This window comes from Amblyomma americanum, chromosome 1, assembly GCF_052857255.1.
Source record: "Amblyomma americanum isolate KBUSLIRL-KWMA chromosome 1, ASM5285725v1, whole genome shotgun sequence".
Taxonomy (NCBI): Eukaryota; Metazoa; Arthropoda; class Arachnida; order Ixodida; family Ixodidae; genus Amblyomma; species Amblyomma americanum.
In genome coordinates, this window is record NC_135497.1 from 283,006,058 (window position 1) to 283,026,704 (window position 20,647).

The window sequence follows — 20,647 nt, forward strand, 5'->3', positions numbered from 1 at the left end:
TTTTTCTCGCGGGGGGGGGGGAGGAAATGAATGATGCATGGGTAAGGGAAGTGAGGGCGAAGAGTTCCCGAGCATCGCTTTGCCGTGTACTAAACGGTCGCCGGACCTGCGCACACTGATGCGACTAGCTTTGAACACCAAGAAAAGATCAAGTATTCGTTTTTATGAAGCATTCGCCAAGCTCACCTGCCCTAAGACTCCACAAAACTGGAGTTTTCCTTGTGTTATAGAACAAGAACGGTACACTTCGGAGTCTGACTTTTACAGTTCCTGCTCCAAACACAGCGGATGCCTGTCGCGAGAAAACTTTTTTGTGAAAACACAAGCCGTCACATTTGCTCTGGCGCAGACCGAAAACGGAAAGCCAGCGGGGGTGGACGCATTGAAAAACAACAATCCCGGACGTGTGAATTCGAAATGCAAGATCCAGAGATGGCCGACTCGGATACCGTAACTACGGCTATGCATCACGAATCGGGGGCGGCGGATATGGAACCGCTTTCCGCCGAGGTGAGTACGACAGCGATTCCACCACGCGTCCGGGGACACTGCAATCCGTATGGGGAGCGCACCACTCCGCCGAGCCCTCACTGCTTCCCCGATGTTATTAGGCGCGGAGGCGGTCGAGGGTAAAGAACGGCAAACTTTCAGAAGTGGTGGCACTAAATGTATCGCTTCCAGCTAAAAATTACCAGGGCACTTGTCTCCTTACACGGAGGAATGCGAAAGCATGGAACTTAATAGAACGGGGATTTTTTCCACGAGGCCAGTGCCCGATCTATTTATATTTGTTATGTTTGATTTTATTACTTTCTTTTTCATTTTTATTTTTCCTGTATTTGTATTGTTTGTTTATTTTACTTATCACGTCCAAGTGCTATGTCGACGTCCATGGCTATTGTGTTGTCGAAGTTTAATTAATTAGGTAATTGCAATCCATCAACCAAATATTTTCTATACCAAGATCTCATCACGCACTATCTAACGCAGTCAAAGTTGTGCACATACATCTCCACAGAACGACGTAATCCTGCGGAGAATGTTTTCCTGACACGAAACACGCACGAAAACACGGGCTTTGTAAGGTAGAAGTGTAATTTTCATGTCTAATTAACTAATTAAAGTTCTTCTACCGAATTTTCCGCATAGCCTGACCTCATAACGCACTATATAACACAATTAAGCTTTTGCACATGTATCTTTTTAGAACCACACAATCGTTCGGAGAAGCTATGTCGACGTCTGTGGCGATTGTAACGTCGAAGTGTAATTTTGGCGTTTAACTAATCTTGCTACATCCACCAAACCTTTGCCACAGCGAAATCTCATCACATACTATCTAACACAACTAAACGTTTGCACATTTATCGTCACAGAACGACGTAATTATGCGGAGAATGTTTTGCTCACACGGAACTCGGGACATAGCCATCTAATGCTAACGCCTTAAAACAGCCAGTTTAACATGACACCTCGCTATGCAACTCACAGGTGGCACGTTTTAGAGTGAGAGTATTTCTCCTGGATATTATTCCATTCGAGCATCTGTAGCAGCTGAAGGATTTAGTTTTCATTGGCGGCATACCACGGACCCGACAGACGCGGATTCGATCCTGGCCGCAGCGGTCGCATTTCGATGGAGGCGAAATTCTAGGGGCCTCCTCCTCCTCCTCTAGGGAACGCCTCGCTTGCTTCTAGAGTCCGCCATTTAAACGACTTGGTCATATTTTTGTCATATTTCGCAGAGGTGTTCTAAATGATTGCTGTTTTCGTCGTCTATGATGGCTTGCAAGCATCCTGAGAGCTTCATGTTAGAGCGCCAGATTGTAGTCTTGCACCACGCGCGTCCTTCCTTCTTGTTCCATCCTCCACGCTCCTCTCTTTTTTTAATGCAGTAGCATTAAAGTTATCATCACGCCATAACCCCGCTGACGACTAGCGTGACGAAGTTTTCTTATTGTTCGCTACGGTGATAACGGCACCTGATGTCGTGCGTCCACAAAGGACCATTCAAAGAGTGCCACCCACTGGAAGAAGATTCAAACCACTAAATGTTAAGTAGACTGTGGAGGATTGTGCGACAGCATTAGTGGGCTTGATTCTTGTGAAGAGCAGTTGGCCGTCCTGGTCGTGAAAAACTGGCATAAGTCTAGAGTAAGGTGATATTGAAAGAATGCGAAAGCATCCTTTGACCTTATGACATTTACCATAAAGACCCTTCACATAAAGGCCTTCAACCTAAAGTCTTTTACCCAGAAGGCCTTTACCCAGAATGCCTTCACCTTAAGTCTTTGACCTAAAGGACTTTACCAGATGCCTATGACGTCACTATCACTGTGAACATGTTTCAGTGCATATACTCATCGACTAATTGCTTTTTTCTTGTTTCGTACGACTTGATGTCGAAGGAACTCCAAAGCTATAGCCTTGCATACAGGGAGAAAAAATTAGGATACCTGTGCAGTACACCTTAAAGCGCCCCTGCCTCCAGGAGTTCACGTTTACTGCAGACGGGCCAAGCAAAATGACATGACGACAAGGCTACGTGTGGCCATACGCTCACGTGATCTCATGTGAGTCGTCCTGGTGGGCCTGGTTGCACCTTAAGAGATGCACAGGCCGGGGAGTGAGCCCTCTAGGCGACGTCATTATGTCACGTGATGTGTGGTAAGATAATTACATTGCCGAAATTAACGTGACATGCTCACGCTATCTACAGCGTCCGTCCACGTCTCTTGCAGCCTTGGCCCACATATGCAGCGTGCTTTCTGGCAGTAGAAGAGCGTTTTTTTCGGTTGCGACATATTACAATTTCCAGGCCATTCCGCTCTGAGACCTACCTCCGTGCAGTTGCGACAGCAGTAAGTTATTCTCGAGCCGATCTCCGTTTTTTTTTTCAGTTTTAAAAGGAGTCTATTACAGAGAAGTACTCGTGCTGAGGAGAGTTCGCGAATACTTCGCTCATTTTCGGCTGCTCGGTGAGGCTTCATTAGTAGGCTTAATTTATAGCTCCGTTAGTAGAGTTTCTCTTTGCGGCTGATGTTTTGCCGAGGCTAGCGCATTGTGACCTGTCTTCGTCGTCCCTGGCACAGATCGAACAGGAGACCGAGGCGCTCTCCGTTGCCTACGTGTCCAGCATCATGCCGGACATGAGCACTGTAGTCCAAGCAGCGAACGACGTTCCGTCTTCTACTGGCCGCCAACACCGCTGCGACAAACCAAGCACGAAGAGACGCTGTGGTGAGTGAGAGCAGTGCGCCACTTGCGCTGTCCGGTGCACTCCTGTCGGCCGTTTAAAATCCCATTTAGGCAGTGTTACCGACCATACACATATCCGCATCAAGTCTCCAAGGTGAGCAATATGTAGTCTCTGGACCAATGTAGGTAAGGGACGTCGGCAGAACGGATTCGTTACCATGAAAACAGGATGGTAAAACCCCTCACCTTAGGTCCTCTTATGAAAACGATGTGTGTCTCGAACAGTGCCCGTAGCGGTCCCTTTATGTAGACGCGGAAAGCTTCCAAGCTCTGCCGGTAGTAACGGCTAACGGCTGCTAAAATTAGAGAAATTTAGAATAGCGCAGACGTATTAGCGGGGGCGTACATCAGAATATCAAATGTCTACTGTGCACTTGCACCCGCAGATGCTCTCCCCACCTAACCACATAGCTACCACTTCACGTGCATAGCATGCAGCTTGTAATCCGGTTTACCGAATTGCCTTTAACTTGGTAAGGACTGTACTCCCCCGGTAACACATGTACACGCAATCCTAAAACTATAGTGACGATTCTCACTCTGATGCTCGTCAAAATGCGCGCATGGGTGTGTGTGTTTGCATTTGAGCAGTTCGTGCTCGACCCCTCGCGAAATTGGTTGCTGTGCAGAGCAAACTTGGCCCACAGATACGGGATGCCGCAATGTCTTTGTCCTTCAATTAGAATCAGCGAAAAGAGCGAATGCTTACGGTTGTGAGGTTGTATATGTACTGACGCAGAGTCCTGTATGAGTGCGGACATGTATGCTTAGCTCATGCACACGCCAGAGTGGCCGCCATGCAAGTGCACAGTGTCATGGCGCTGATAAATGAATGCCCAGTTGACAAAAAACTTACCGAATCGTGCCCAAAATACGACAGTATGTTCTGTAGGTTTGTAGCAATAACAGATGATTTTTCTGTAGTATTGTACCATTATCCTGTAGCACTCCGGTAGTTATATCTGATACTATTCTGAAGTTCTTTCAAACAATGAACACGGTAAAAACACAGTACAGTGTACTGATGGGCGAATTCTATGCGAAAGTGGGCAAGAAGCAGGCTGGCGACGAGCCGGTAGGCGACTATGGGATAGGTTGTAGCAATGGCTGGGGACAGCTATTAGTAGAGTTCGCAGATAAAAATAATTTACGCATCATAAATACCTCTTTGCGCGAACGAGAGAACAGGAAGTGGATCTGGAAGAGCCCTAATGATGAGGCTAAAAACGAAATTGACTTCATACTATGCGCTCAACCTGATATCGTGCAGGATGTGGAAATCCTAGGAAAGGTGCGTTGTAGTGACCACAGAATGGTAAGGTCTCGAATTAGCTTAGACTTGAAGAAGGAACGAAATAAGCTAGTAAAGAGGAAGTCCATTAACGAGCTAGCGGCAAGAGCGAAAATAGAGGAATTCAGGATATCGCTGCAGAACAGATATTCAGCTTTAACTGAGGAAGACGATCTGAATGTTGATACAGTGAACGATAATCTCACAGATATCATTACGGAGTGCGCAGTAGAAGTAGGCGGTAGGACGGCTCGACGGGATACCGGCAAGCTATCTCAGGAGACGAAAGATCTGATTAAGAAACGTCAAAGCATGAGGGCGTCTAGCCCTACAGACCGAATAGAACTAGCAGAGCTATCGAAGTGAATAAATAAGTGTAAGGTAGCCGACATAAGGAAGTTTAATATGAAGAAAATCGAGCATGCTCTAAGGAACGGAGGTAGCCTAAAAGCGGTGAAGGGGAAACTAGGCACAGGTAAATAGGGATGTATGCGTTAAAAGATAAGGAGGTCAATGTAATTAGCAATATGGATAATATAGTTAAAGCAACCGAGGAGTTCTGCACAAATCTATACAGTAGCCAATGCATTCAGGACGTTAATGATGGAGACAGTAGCGCACAGCAATGCGTCATCCCGCCAGTAAGGAAAGAAGAAATAAAGAAAGCCTTAGGAGCAATGCAAAGGGGAAAAGCAGCTGGTGAGAATCAGGCATCAACAGATCTGTTGAAAGACAGCGGGGAGACTTTTCAAGAAAAACTATCCATCCTGTATGCGCAATGCCTTATGACCTCGACCGTGCCAGAATTTTGGAAGAATGCAAATATAACCTTAATTCCTAAGAAAGGAGACGCCAAAGACTTGAAAAATTACAGACCGATCAGCTTACTGTCCGTTGCCTACAAGGTATTTAATAAGGTAACTGCTAATAGAGTAAGGGCAACCTTAGACTTTAATCAACAAAATGATCAGGTAGGCTTTCGTAAAGGATATTCCACAATGGATCACATGCACACTATCAATCAGATTATAGATAAATGCGCAGACTATAACCAACCCCTATATATAGCCTTCATTGATTATGAGAAAGCATTTGACTCGGTGGAAACCTCGGCAGTCATACTGGCATTGCGGAATCAGGGTGTAGGTGAGCCTTATGTCAAAATACTGGAAGATATATATAGGAACTGTACAGTTACCGTAGTCCTCCATAAAGTCAGCAATGAAATTTCAATATGGAAAGGCGTCAGGCAAAGAGACTCGATCTCGCCGATGCTATTCACAGCCTGTTTACAGGAGGTATTCCAAGGCTTGAATTGGGAACAGCTCAGGATAAGAGTTAATGGAGAATACCTCAATAATCTGCGATTTGCTAATGAAATTGTCTTGCTGAGTCACTCAGGAGATGAACTGCAAATCATGTTCAATGAGTTAGACAGGGAGAGTAGAGTGCTCGGTCTAAAAATTACCACGCAGGAAACCAAAGTAACGTTCAACAGTCTAGCAAGAGAACAGCAGTTCACATTTGGCAGCGAAGGGCTGGAAGTGGTACAGGCTTCTACTTAGGGCAGGTAGTGACCACTGATCTGGATCATCTGATCTGCAGGGAAATAACTAGAAGGATAAGAATGGGATGGAGTGCATATGGCAGATTCTCTCAGATCATGAATGGCAGGTTACCAATATCCCCCAAGAGGAAAGCGTACAACAGCTGTACCTTACCGGTACTCACCTAACGTAGAGGCTAACGGAAAAGATTCAGATTAAGTTACGGACAACATAGCGAGCCATGGAAAGGAAAATAGGTGTAACGTTAAGAGACCGGAAGTGGGCAGAGTTGATGAGGGAACAAACGCGTGTTAATGACATCCTAGTCGTAATCAAGAGGAAGAAATGGGCTAGGGTAGGGCATGTACTGTGAAGGCAAGATAACCGCTGGTCCTTAAGAGTAACGGAGTGGATTCCAAGAGAAGGCAAGCGTAGCAGGCGGTGGCAGAAGGCTAGGTGGGCGGATGGGATTAGGAATTTTGCAGGCATATGGTGGGCGCAGCTGGCAAAGGACAGGGTAATTGGAGAGACATGGGGGAGGCCTTTGACCTGCAGTGGGTGTAGTCAGGCTGATGATGATGATGATGGTTATGATGATGATGATGATGATGAAGTTCTTTCCGGTACGACAAAGGACAGCACAATACTACTGAAAATTTCATTGTCACTAAAAAAACATTTTTGTTGCTAAAGTTCACGGCCAAAATACTGCAGAAATCTGCTTTGATGGCAGACATTTTTCGGCTGTGTTTTTATACTGGTTGCGTCTTTTATCCGACCCACTTAACAAGCGCAGCGCAAAGCATGCGCAGGTACAGTCTCCGCGACGTCACGCGGCATTGGAGTGAGGGTGCCGTCGTTCTTGCGTATTATTTACTTAATAATAATTAACAAATTGCCCTACTACCCTGTACTTTTCGTTGTTAGCACTGTGGTGGTTTCGGCCGGCCACTTTTAATGCACTAACGAATTTAGCCCTGCAGTCTGGGTATCGGGTTGTGTCTTCTAATAAGTGATAAGATTGTGGTCGTCTTTCTCGCTCTAACAGGAACCACTCTCCCTATATTCTGAGCATCTGACGCATGAGTCATTTGCCAAGTCGTCCCCTATGCTGACAAGGCGAATTTAAGGCCACTGGACAACCCTCCACGTGCACCTCCATATCCTGTACTAAATCCGATACATGTCCGCGGGAAACGTTACGACCACCGAGAGGTTTTGATAGAAGCAGCACATCATGTTTTCCTGCTTTTTAAAACATCGGGATCTCATCCACGCGTGACTGCGGATGGGCAGGAAAAATAGTTATAAATCATTATAAGTAATAAATCATTTATAAATCGTGTGAGGTCGAGCCGCTAGCAATATGTTTCCCACGTTGTGAGTACTTGAGCTGAGATAAAAAGGGTAATAAACGCTTTTCGATCACCGTTAAGAAGTTTAGCATCGTAACTTTTGCCACGAAGCAGCACAGATTAAAAAAAAGGTTTGCGTTGCCAAAACCAACACTGCTATTAATACAGGAGGGGGCGGAGGGGGGTGGGAGAAACACATACAGAACGCAAAGGCATGTGCTATAGTGCTACGCCACAGCGCTGGCTTTTGTCTTTATATCTGGACTGGAAAGATCAACAACAAAAAAATGACATCCAACACGAAGCCTCTAGATTAGCAAGTGATTGGAGGCGGATTTTAAAAACTATTTCATATTCACAGCCTTTTCCATCAAACTGAACTCTGAATTACTCCCTTTGTCACATTGGGCTTGGTCAATACTTGGCAGGAAGACAGGAGAGCGCGTATTGCTGGATGTCGCCTTGAGTTCTTTGAGCGCGGTTCTGTCATTGCCGGTGCTAAAAAAGTGATACTCGGGGGAAATGGCGCAGCTCAAAGGAATGGTAAAGGAGAAAACGGGCGCAATTTAGAAGAACTGTGCAGGAGACAAATGGCGTAGCTAAAAATAATGGTACTGCTGGGTGGCGCCACCATCATTCGTTGCGGTTGGCCGTCCGTCGCAGGAGCTGCCTTACAGTCGACCGTCAGGCGGCGGAAGCTACCGAGTATTGAGGACACATGCACGGTGGACATGGCGCCACCTGGTCATCTGGGAGAACTTCTGCCCATGGGCACCTGCCTTCGGAGGCCGTCAGGCTTCTTGGTGCAGCATATCGCTAACGCTATCCACAAGAGTCCGAGGCGAATGTTGCGCGTGTCACACATCTACGAGGCACTGAGGTGAGCCCCTCTTCGCACGCATGATCTAGAACGTATCTTGCCTGATCGCGAAGACCTTAGGTTGCACCACCCTCTCCTAAGTTTTTCAATGCTATTAACTAGCCAAAAATGACGAATCAAGACCTTTCCTGTCCCCCACTTCCGCACTTTCCCTTGCTAAATTTTGGTCTCTCCCGGCTCAGTATGGTCACGTGGGGTCCTGACGGACTGCGCCGCGTCACGGAGACTGTAGGAGGCAGCAGTGCGGGAGGACCCCACATGACGTGCACTTCAGGTTACATCGCATTTTGTCTCGCGTGTCAGCGGCTCTCTTCAAGATGTGCCCAGCTTTAAACGTCCTAAACTACCTGCGCTTCTCAAAACGAGTGATATGAGCAACACATCATGCAGCTCGATAACTGAAGTTACTCTGCATTGTCGCTCGTCATTTCAGTGTTATCTCTTACCTTTCTCCCGAATGCGCAGGAACAAGTTCCCTTTCTTCCGCTTCGTGGATGTGGACGCCCAGGCCACTTGGAAGGTGAGCGCGACTGGGAAAGAGATAAAGAAGAAGAGTGAATGAGATGGGCGTCTTCTTGACAAGACTACTTTTTGAGAATGTATTTAAAACCACCGACATACTGGTCTGCGTAGGACTTGAAGGGGAAAAAAGTACAGAAAAATATTGCACAAAAGATAGTTACAGGAAAGTATTCTGCTAACGGGAACTGCTATTCTAGCAGCCTCTATATTCTATCAGAAATACCTTCTTGTTATTCGTCTTGTTATCTTTCTATCCTTTTGAACTCATTGAGGTCACATATTCTCTTAATTACGTGGTGGTCTACATAGCTATGAGCTAAAGATGGTCATGTACCCAATGTGCGCTTACAAAGAAACCCAAGCAATTTATCATTATCTAGCTGAGGTTACCACTTTTGTTGTTCAACTGGTGATCTGCAGTGCTGACGAAAAACTGCTGCCGGGGAAGCCGGGCCTGCAAACCCTAGGATGCATTACTGCATACACAAAGCATTTTCTACTCTTGTCCTGGATGCGGGATGTAAGCATTGACTACAGTTCAGTTAACAGTCCACCTTTCTTAGTTTAAAACGACAGCAGCGAGAGGCTCGTTCCCTAGGTTTAGCGCCGTCGTAGTAGTAGTACTAGTACTGTCAGTAGTAGTTGCAGCCGACGCAACAGGAGGGTGGCAACTGACTCCACTGGGCGGTCCTAACCCATTGACGTGACGTGTGACAGCGTAGTTCCTCTCCCTCGTAACTCCTCTAACTGCTGTGACGACCTCCCGAAATGCATCATAAATTTCGTCTCGCATAACTATACATTGGTCCGACACCTCGAACATATCTGGCCATTTCTCAGATCGCGACGCTTCCTTTGTGACTATCAAGGACTGAGAGAGAAGCGCCACGAGAGCGAGTATGCCTGAAAAATGAAAAGAGTGGTCTATAACTCTACAGATATGCTTGGTCTTCTCAATTTCGTTTCTTCAGTACATTACGAAAACAGAATATCTCAACATATCACCCCGAATCTCGCATTATACAGTGGTAACACTCTTGACAGTTTTCGTGTATTATCATTAGAACTGCCATCAAATATTTACCGCCGTTGCAAGTTTAAAGCTTCGAGTCGGCAGAGGAGAGGGGGAAAGCGTTGAGTATATTTGGTTTTTGAGGAAATGGAAGGCACAGTAATTGTCTCACTCCTCGGTGGACAACTCAACTCCGCCATGAGGGAAGGCATGAAGGTGCTAGCGAATGAAGAAAGAGATAGATACAGGTGCCCTGGTGGAGGGCCTCGGAATAATTTCGACCACCTGAAGACCTTTAACGCGCACTTACATCGCACAGTACACGGATGCCTTTTGCAATCCCCCTCTAACGAAACGTGACCGCCGCAGCCAGGTTCGAAACCGGGTACCCCGGCTCAGCGGCGCAGCGTGCAAATCACAGCGCCCGATCACGGCGTCCAATCAGAGCCGGTCGGGAAACGATGAGCTCGCGGGTGAGGGGTATTGGGGGATCTTTTGGCTCGCCTTCGACGCCACGTCATTGGAACATGGTCCGTACAGTGCCAGCTCTTTACAATGACCGTTCGATGAAACGCTTTCGCGTATTCCACCAACGCCGTCGCTCGTTCGGAGCCGCGTTGTTAGCGATTTAAAGCGGGTACACCAGGGCGACTCCCGCAGACCCGATCACAACAGCCTTGAGTGAATTCAGCTAACACAAATCGGAGTATCCGGGTTCCAACCCAACCGCGGCGCCCGGGTTTCGGTGGAGGCGAAACGCAAAAGGCGCCCGTGTGCTGTGCGATGTCAGCGCATGTTAAAGATCCTCAGGTGGCCGAAATTATTCCGAACTCGTCCACAACGGCACCTCTTTCTTCCTTTCTTCTCTCACTCCTTCCTTCATTCCTTCCCTTACGGCGCGGTTACGGTGTCCAATGATATATGAGACAAATATTGTGCCGTTTTCTTTCACCAAAAACCAATTTTCATTTGCCGGCGATGTGGGACACCTATGAATGTATAGAAAGGCTTTCTGCATATATGGGAATTAATCCACTTTGCCATCGCATCATGTCCTTGCTGCCCAGAGAGAAGTCTAGGAGGCAGGTGGGACGCCTATGAATGTATAGAATGACTTTGTGCACATATGGGAATTAATCCAATTTGCTATCGCGTCATACCCTTAAGGCAGAGCTTAAGTGTGCCCTCCCGTTTTTTTTTGCACTTTTGTAAATCTGTCGCGAGCAGCCAAGATTTTTTCTTTTAAATGTCCTTCACATTGCGGTGAACTATCGCAGAGTTCGGTGCGCCATGCCCTCTACCAGAACTGGTTTATCAAGGTGCCCTGCAGCAGAGCCAATAACAGCTTCTGGTCTCTCAACTACAGTGAAAGGTACGCATACATGTCTCTGTCGCGCGCTGTGTGTGAAGGAACTCCCTCACAAGTTTATTTCCTTCTAACTGAAATCATGAAGCGGAAATGGGCATGCGCAGGACGCCCACTGCTGAGGACAGATAAGCAAGGGTTGCTTGGGGGAGTGCAGTGGCTTCTAATTAAAGGCAAACAAAGAAGTGCACAGCCTACGGTCCGGTGTACGGATGAAGTTAGGAATTCCGCGCTGAGAGGCTAACAGCCGCTCGCGCTGGATATCGTTAAATGGAGGTATTGAGAGAGTAAACGAAGACAAATTTCTTGTATTAGTAACAAGTACTTGACCGACAATTTTAATACTACCTTATTCGAAATTTTAGCGCAGCTTTATTTTGCGACATATTCGGGCAAAATACTTGGATGGCAGTTACTATGACTAGCATGCCGTTGCTCGCACAAGGCCTCTTATCTACCGCATTGAACGAAACATCCTCAGTGGTAAATAGCGGCACGGTGCAGCCCTTGCCTTACGGCGTCCTCTCCCGCGTCTGCTGCTCCCTGCTAGGACGCGCTGCAACCTCATACCCGCCCAGACGAAGACTGGTGCTCTTGTCGAAACGTTGGCAAGCACCCTGAGGCTTTCGCCTCTCTTGTACACTTTGTGATTAATTCTGGACAAAGGCATTTGTGAACGGGACTCTATGAGCGCACTTTTTTAATACATTGTATTGCCGCGAATATTTGCAGTGTTTGTTCGTTTTCAAATCTTCCGCCACATCACTTCATCGCTTTGTTTGCGACGCAAGACTCGACTAGATTTATCTCGATTGATCGCAGCCAGGCAGAGCTGATTCTACGTTGTTCCGGAATATTCTAGTAACTTTGCGCTCTTTATCTCGAAAGTTCGCTATCAGCTTTAAATTGAGCACGGCCGACAGCGGCCGGCATTCTGTTCGACGACCGCCGTGCACGCTTGTCGCTTCGCCGCCGCCGAGTGATTCAGTCCATTTTGGATGCAAGCCAGCCCAATAAAGTTCATTTAGAAGACCCTTTCGTCCGTCTTCATCGCTGCTTCGACTGCCGTCACCACTAAGTGACATCTGGTGGAGGTGCTGGGTAGCCTTCCATGTTCCGGACGCCGCCTTCAAGTCGTGAAGCCAGCCCTGAGCGCTTCGCATCCGAGGACGAGCCAGCCGACGTCTCCAGGGAGAGGACCCTGAGTTCTGGAAACTGCCGGATCACACCAGACAGCGAAAAGACGCGACTACGAGCACCGCAACCTCGCCGAAGATGTCGACACCGATCATACTGCAGCAGCCGCGGGTGCCGCCAACTTTCAATGGATCCCTAGGCGAAGACCCTGAAGAATGGTTGGATCAATTTTAGCGCGTGGCGTCATTCAACAAGTGGGATGATGCGGCAAAAATTGTACACCTGTTCTTCTCACTGGATGGCTCCGCACGCACGTGGTACGAAAACTACGAGTCATCCCTTACGACATGGAAGCTATTCAAGAGAAAACTATTGAAGGTATTCACAAGTGTCTTGAGGAAAGAAAGTGCCGAACGACTCCTCGAGTCCAGGATCCAGCTTCCGAATGAGCCCGTCCGCGTTTACGTCGAGGAGATGAAGCGCCTATTTCGCCGCGCCGACCCCGGGATGGCCGAGGAAAAGAAAGTTGTTTTTAATGCGCGGCGTAAAGAACAACTCTTTGGCAGCCTCGTCCACCAGCCGCCAAAAACGGTCGAGGAATTCATGCAAGAAGCCTGGACGATTGAGAAGACCCTCGACGTCCGAGATCGGCAGTACAACCGCCCTTCCTCTCCCTATGCAATCCTTTCAAACTCGCCGGCCACCACCGCCGACAGCTTGCGGGAAGTTACCCGCGAAATCGTCCGAGAGGAGCTACGCCGATTACTGCCATCCTCCCCACAGCCAAAAGCAGCAACTCTGATGGACGTGGTATGGGAAGAAGTGCAACAGGCACTTGGCACCGCGACGGACACAGAACCCCAGGCCATGACCTACGCCGCTGCAGTAAGGACTGCCCAGCCCCAACGACAACCCCCACGTCCTCCCCGAGATGAGCCACTTGTCCCACAACGCCGCCTCCTAGTCCCCGCCCGCCCAGCCTATGACCGACGCTCAAGCCCCAGGAAATGCGACGCCTGGAGGACTTCCGACAACCGGCCATTGTGCTTCCATTGCGGTGAGGCAGGCCATATTCTTCGTCACTGCCCGTACCGACGTATCGGTCTTCGAGGATTTGCCATTAACGCCCCACGACCACGCTTCGGGCAACGTCCGCAGGAAATAGACGAGTACCTGCGTCGAGAAGAGTACACGGCGAACCGCTTTTCGCGCTCACCATCGCCGTCAACCTCGCGCTTTGCGCCGCCACGCCGCAGCTACGCAGCCGCGGTACGAGGAAGGTCTCCCAGCCCCCGTAGGGGAAACTAAAGGCAGCAACCTCTGGAGGTGAGGTTGCTCAAGAGTGAAACGCCGAAGATCCTCCACCGACCACGCCCCATGAAGACGCTGCACCCGCGACGCCGCATGAAGAACCGGCACTCGCTGCACCGACGCCGCACACAATGAGAACCCCGACCCCGACGCAGGCTGTCTTGAAAACGAAGCCGCCACCCAGAAGAGCTTCGACCACACGCTCCACCCGCGACTCGCATACGCAACGAAGCCGTGACCCGACGCCGAGAGCGACGTGCAATGCAAGAGCCAGGACCTCTGACTGAGAAGTGACTATCGACGGCCGGAAATTTACCGCTCTAGTCGACACAGGAGCCGATTACTCGGTGATGAATGGAACATTCGCTGCGCAGCTGAGAAAAGTCACAACGGCTTGGGACGGCCCAAAAATTCGCACCGCAGGGGGCCACCTCATTACGCCATTAGGACGATGCACAGCGCGAGTGACTTTCAAAGGACATACCTATCCTGCGACCTTTGTTGTTATACCGCAATGCTCCCGCGAAGTGATCTTGGGTATAGATTTCCTTAATGAGCATCAGGCGATCATCGACCTGCGATCCAAGCTGATCACGCTTTCGACGGACGAAGCCATCGCTTCGATGAAAACTCGGGAAAATCACGTTGCCCTGAGTGTCCTGGAGGAAGAAGTGAGCGTCCCACCCCGATCAAGCGTTATCGTGACCGTAGGCGCCACGAAAGCCATTAACGCTGAAGCCATCATCGAGGGCAACATGCAGTTTCTCCTAGACCGAGGAATCAGCATCGCAAGAGGCATCGCACATTTGCGCAATGGCCAGGCCGAAGTACTGCTGACTAACTTCAGGGAAGAATACGGGCACATTAACAGAGGAACGACGATTGCTTTCTTCGACGAAATTATCGGCGTACGAGACTCCTTCGCCCTCTCCGACCGCTCCGCAGAAGATTCGCCTGAGAACTCGCCCACTTTCGACATCAACCCGGCCCTGCACTGGAACAAACAAGACCAGATCCGCAATCTGCTTCAAAGCTACAGTGAGTGTTTTTCGACATCGCCGAAGGTGCGACAGACGCCAATTGCCAAGCATCGCATTATAACGGATAAACACGTCCGACCTCTCCGTCAAAGCCCCTACCGTGTGTCACCGCGAGAACGACAAGTCATCCGGGACCAAGTCGAAGAAATGCTTCGCGACGACGTCATCCAGCCTTCAAACAGCCCATGGGCGGCACCGGTTGTTCTAGTTAGAAAGAAAGACGGCGCACTTCGATTCTGCGTGGATTACCGCCGCTTGAACAACATAACAAAGAAGGACGTCTACCCCCTACCCCGCATCGACGACACACTGGACCGCCTCTGCAACGCCAAATATTTCTCATCGATGGACCTCAAGAGCGGCTACTGGCAAATTGAGGTCGACGAAAGAGATCGCGAGAAGACAGCATTCATCACTCCGGATGGGCTGTTTGAGTTCAAGGTGATGCCATTTGGTCTCTGTTCCGCACCAGCGACGTTTCAGCGAGTAATGGATACAGTGCTGGCAGGCCTGAAGTGGCAGATTTGTCTGGTATATTTAGATGACGTCGTTGTCTTCGCCTCGAACTTTGAAGAGCACCTCAAAAGACTTCGAACAGTACTAGACGCAATCAAGTCGTCTGGCCTAACCTTGAAAGCAGAGAAATGCCACTTTGCTTACGAAGAGCTGCTGTTTCTAGGCCACATCGTGAGCAAGGAAGGAGTACGCCCAGACCCGCAGAAAACAGCTGCTATTGAACAGTTTCCACCGCCGGCCGATAAGAAAGCAATGCGCAGATTTCTCGGACTGTGCGCATACTACCGACGATTTGTGAAAAACTTATCGCGCATCGCCGAGCCCCTGACCCACCTGACGAAGGGAGACGTGCCGTTTAAATGGGAAGCGCCGCAAGCAGAAGCCTTCAAGGAACTTCAGCGTCGATTACAGTCCCCACCGATCCTTGCGCATTTTGATGAAAACGCCGATACTGAAGTTCATACCGACGCAAGTAGCGTGGGACTAGGCACCGTCCTCGTTCAAAAAGCGACAGCCTGGAGAAAGTCATCGCATACGCTAGCCGTTCCCTTTCCAAGGCCGAGGCTAATTATTCGACAACTGAGAAGGAGTGCCTTGCCATCATCTGGGCTACGTCAAGATTCCGCCCGTACCTCTACGGACGGCCGTTCAAGGTGGTCAGCGACCACCACGCGCTCTGCTGGCTTGCCAATTTGAAGGACCCCTCTGGCCGACTCGCTCGATGGAGTCTACGTCTCTAGGAGTTTGACGTCACCATCGTTTACAAGTCCGAACGCAAGCACTCTGACGCCGATTGCCTCTCACGAGCCCCTGTAGATGCACCGCCGCCGGACGATGATGAGGACGCCTTCCTGGGACCCATCAGCCCCAGCTCTTTTGCTCAGCAGCAACGCTCGGACCCCGACCTAAAAGGCCTCATCGAGTACCTGGAAGGCAAGGTTTCTTCACCCCCCGCTTCATTCAAGCGAGGACTGTCTTCCTTCTGTGTGCAGAATGAGGTCCTTGTGAAGAACTTTACAGCGAACAAAACAGCCTACCTCCTTGTTGTACCTACTTGTCTACACGAAGAAGTTCTACAGGCTTCACACGACGAGCTGATAGCTGGACGTCTCGGGTTTACTCGCACCCTCCGCCGCATTCAAGACAAGTATTACTGGCCCCGACTGCCTGCCGATGTCGCACACTATGTGAAAACCTGCCGAGATTGTCAGCGACGAAAGACTCCTCCCACACGACCAGCAGGGTGTTTTCTGAGCCCCATTGAACCTCCCTCAAGGCCATTTCAGCAGATTGGCATGGACTTGCTTGGGCCTTTTCCAGCGTTAACATCTGGAAATAAGTGGATCATCATAGCGACTGACTACCTGACCCGCTACGCCGAAGCGAAAGCCCTACCTAACGGAACAGCAACAGAAGTCGCCAAATTTTTCGTGGAGTGCATTCTTCTTCGACACGGCGCCCCCGATGTGCTCATCACGGACAGAGGAACAGCATTCACGGCGGAACTAACGCAAGCCATCCAGCGCTACAGCCAAACCAGCCACCGGAGGACAACTGCATACCATCCGCAGACCAACGGACTGACCGAGCGCCTGAACAAAACCATCGCCGATATGCTCGCTATGTATGTCGATGTCAAACACAAAACCTGGGATGTCATCCTGCCTTACGTCGTCTTCGCCTACAACACCGCAGTGCAGGAGACCACCCAGATGACGTCTTTTAGGCTCATCCATGGCAGGAAGGCAACGACCACGCTAGACGCATTGCTGCCCAACGTTACAGAAGAAGAGAACGTCGACGTTGCCGCCTACCTTCAACGCGCAGAAGCAGCTCGAAGGCTTGCCCGATTACGGATCAAAGATCAGCAGCGGTCCGACGCCAGACGCTACAACCTACGAAGACGCAACGCGGAATGCAAGCCAGGAGACCAAGTCTGGGTGTGGACGCCCATTCGCCGCCGTGGATTGAGTGAAAAGCTTTTGCGCCGCTATTTCGGCCCGTACAAGGTTCTTCGTCGGCTGGGTGAACTGGATTATGAAATCATCCCTGACGCAATGACTGCATCCCAGCGACGCCGCGTACGACCTGAAGTTGTCCATGTAGTCCGTCTGAAGCCGTAATATGCGCGCTAAAGGCAGCTGCATTTCCATGCTCTATTTTCGCAAGATCCGTTTTTTTCCTCACTAGTCGCATTATTTGTTTTAATGCATCGGGTCGATGCTTCTTTGAGAGGGGAGTAATGCCGCGAATATTTGCAGTGTTTATTCGTTTTTCAAATCTCCCGCCACATCACTTTATCGCTTTGTTTGCGACGCAAGACGCAACTAGATTTATCTCGATTGATCGCAGCCAGGCAGAGCTGATTCTACGTTGTTCAGGAATGTTCTAGTAACTTTGCGCTCTTAATTTCGAAAGTTCGCTATCAGCTTTGAATTGAGCACGGCCGACAGCGGCCGGCATTCTGCTCGACGACCGCCGAGCACGCTTGTCGGTTCGCCGCCGCCGAGTGATTCAGTCCATTTTGGGTGCAAGGCTGCCCCATGAACAATTCTTTTAGAAGACCCTTTCGTCCGTCTTCATCGCTGCTTCGACTGCCGTCACCACTACGTGACAGTATGATTGCACTATAACAATCAATATAACTGGAGATCTCCTGTCATCAGGCTTGATTTGCAGGCACAGGAACTCAAAAGAGTTCCTCGTTGGTTCTTTACATCAATTTTAACTGCTTACTGTAATCAATGGAAACTCTGTAAAAAGAAGATTTTGCTACATATCTGGAGAATTGGCCAGTTACCTTCAATATGTCTATAGCAGTGCCTTACAGCTCTTCTATAGTAAAAAAAAAATTCCAAGAATGTTGGACATGAATTCTGTCATTGCTTCAAGTAAGAACGCTGAAGGCACACAGAACGAGTCTTTGTCTGGAGCGGGCCACAAGGCGAGTGGCCTGCACATTCAGAGTAACGCGCGCCCGTTTCCACGGGAAACAGCGTGTCTGCCATTAAAGGCCCCCATCGACAACCCCATAGACGTTCTGTATTTGCTGGTTGACGGTTCGACAGAAGATTCAAGGTTGACCCAAGTTGAAAGTAGCAGTTTAGTGGTAGATCTTACATTGATTTGAGTTTAATCAGCCACGCTCGTGAGCGAAAATCAAGAAGCCCGCAGTCCTAATTGCGCCAGGAACCGCCTCACTTGGGCAAGGCAGTGCAACGTTTTCAATGGACCCTCCAATTTATGCCGGCGGTAACAGAACGGTTCCTGACATATCTGCTTAATACCGCATCCCCCACAGTTGCTTTTGCTGCTGCGTTAGTGTGTTTCCCATGGTTTCATTTGTGATATGCTTCTTGTCTGTTGTTCTGTGTGTTCCCCGTTGGAACTCCGCGTTTTCTTGTTAATGTTAAATAAACTTCTTGTAACCAGTTGCTGTTGAGCAGGCTGTTTCAGCCAGGTGGTAAGTATGACGGCTATCTGTAAACTCAATTAGGAAGCCACTGCGCAAAATTAGCGCGACCTCTTTCAGCCTCCGCCGTATCCTTCATCTTCACTTTCCATCTTAAGCTTCTACCTTTCTCTCTTCCGCTGCTACCTTTCCGCATTCTTCGCTGAGCTCATCGCTTTACTGTAGCTGCCGGTTACGCCGACGACAACGACGACGAGGCGCAAGCCAGAAGCGGGCCCCTAAAAGCTACTCTCTAAAAATATATGTTTCAGGAACCTCATGCACACTTCATCGCCACACAAACCCCCGTGGTCGTAGCATACTCTTTATAGGCTGTCTTCTCTCCATCTGTGCAAATAAATATGCATGACTGCCTAGCCAGGCTAAGGGGGCAGCTTTTGTTCCTAGCCCATTCGTTTCTAGCACATAGGAAGCCGGAAATCCTTGAGAGGAGAGGAAAATATTCAATATGCCCTTGGATAATCCTTGTCTGCCTTTGCAAGATTCTTAAAAGTACCTCGCTGTTTATGGCGCTTTCATTCCACCCCGATGAGTGTGGCTCCCTTCAGGAGGCAAAGCCAGCCTTTGGTCGTTCCATGATCAGTGACGTGTGTAATTGAGTCATATTTTGACGAAGGTAACGAGGCAACGGGGTTTGTTTGCAAGCCATGTTGCGGAGTACTTATGTCATCCCTTTAGCCATAAATCTATGTAATGTAAGGAGAACCCTTTTCCTGACCTCCTTAGAACGTTTCGTCTTTAAGGGCACCGTAAGAGCTCGGCGGTATGCCCGAGAAGCAAACCCCGTTTGCATGTTACTTTTGCCAAATACAGTATAATGGCGGGATGCTCTAGTTCGCTCACGGTAACCGCGGCCAGGAGACTGTGCTTGACTGTGATACAAGCACACAACAAACAAGAACAATTACACGTTCTTTCCAAGCCTGTTATTCGAGTTACATGAACGACCGCTTCAGCTCATGCATGCCCGAAACCAAAATCCGCCGTGGTACGTGGTGTCCCTCAAGGGTGGCTACCAGTGAGGCTAGACATTTCATTGCTATGGTTAGCAGGTGTGATTGAGGCATTTGTGGTGTCCACTAACGGACATTGTCGCCGTAGAGAAGCTTCGAGGGGGAGCGCGATGACGCCTGCAGGCGGCGACCACGTAGGTATAGGCTTGTACACAATCTTGGTTAACGTACGTCAAGCGGACAAACGGATGTCATTGTAGCCACCGAGGTACCCGGCGAAACACAACTTGTCTCCAATGTAAACGTCCGCGCTTTCGTTTCTATCCAGAATGACATCCGCAAATGAGAGCATTTCCTGAATGGTAGCAGACCGCAGCGCGTTTACGGGTTCCGTCCAAGAAAGCCTCAGAGACCGCTTAGCGCTGCAGCGACATTTCCCTGGCCTTTTAACGTCGCTCGTTTCAAGTGCTCCCCTCGGTCTTCGCAAGTGCATTTCTGCGCGCTATATAGCTTCAGCAGGAGAGTCTGTCAGATGCGAAAAGGGCACCTTAGATTAACGGCGCCTCGAATCTTTGTTGAGACGCGGTGGCTAAAATACGACAGGACCTGTCATCTCGTCCCCGGGTTTCTTTGGGTCCGAACTCCTCATAACCTTTTTTTTTCTCGTGCTGGTTCCCTAAATACAGACCTCGCGATTGGATCATGCCCGAGAAAGAAGAGCAGGGCCAACCACTTGAGACAACAGAGGCATTGACTTTGGCTAGCGACCTGGGGCTGGTGCCGTCCACAGCGAGGACACCGCCGAACGTGGAGTCACCAAGGGACATCAGAATGTCGTCGGTGCCCACGGCGGGGGCGTCGCAGCTGCCAGTGGTCTCATCGCTGAGCCAGGAAGAATCGACTACTTCAAACTCGCCTCAGACGGTAGGTACTGCTGCCGCGGTCGACGCAGGCAAAGCCAAAGTCGTCTCCCTCGAGTTTTAATCC

At 49.4% G+C, this 20,647-nt stretch overlaps 1 protein-coding gene across 1 annotated transcript; it reads left to right on the top strand.

The window, feature by feature from the left end:
• Window positions 1–489: 489 nt before the first annotated feature.
• Window positions 490–20,644, top strand: LOC144118469 (uncharacterized). The gene is made up of 6 exons (XM_077651408.1): window positions 490–510; window positions 3,093–3,240; window positions 8,115–8,331; window positions 8,797–8,851; window positions 11,143–11,237; window positions 20,347–20,644. Exons 1-6 carry the CDS (start codon window positions 490–492, stop codon window positions 20,642–20,644), a joined length of 834 nt encoding a protein of 277 aa, XP_077507534.1.
• The last annotated feature ends 3 nt before the right edge of the window (window positions 20,645–20,647 follow it).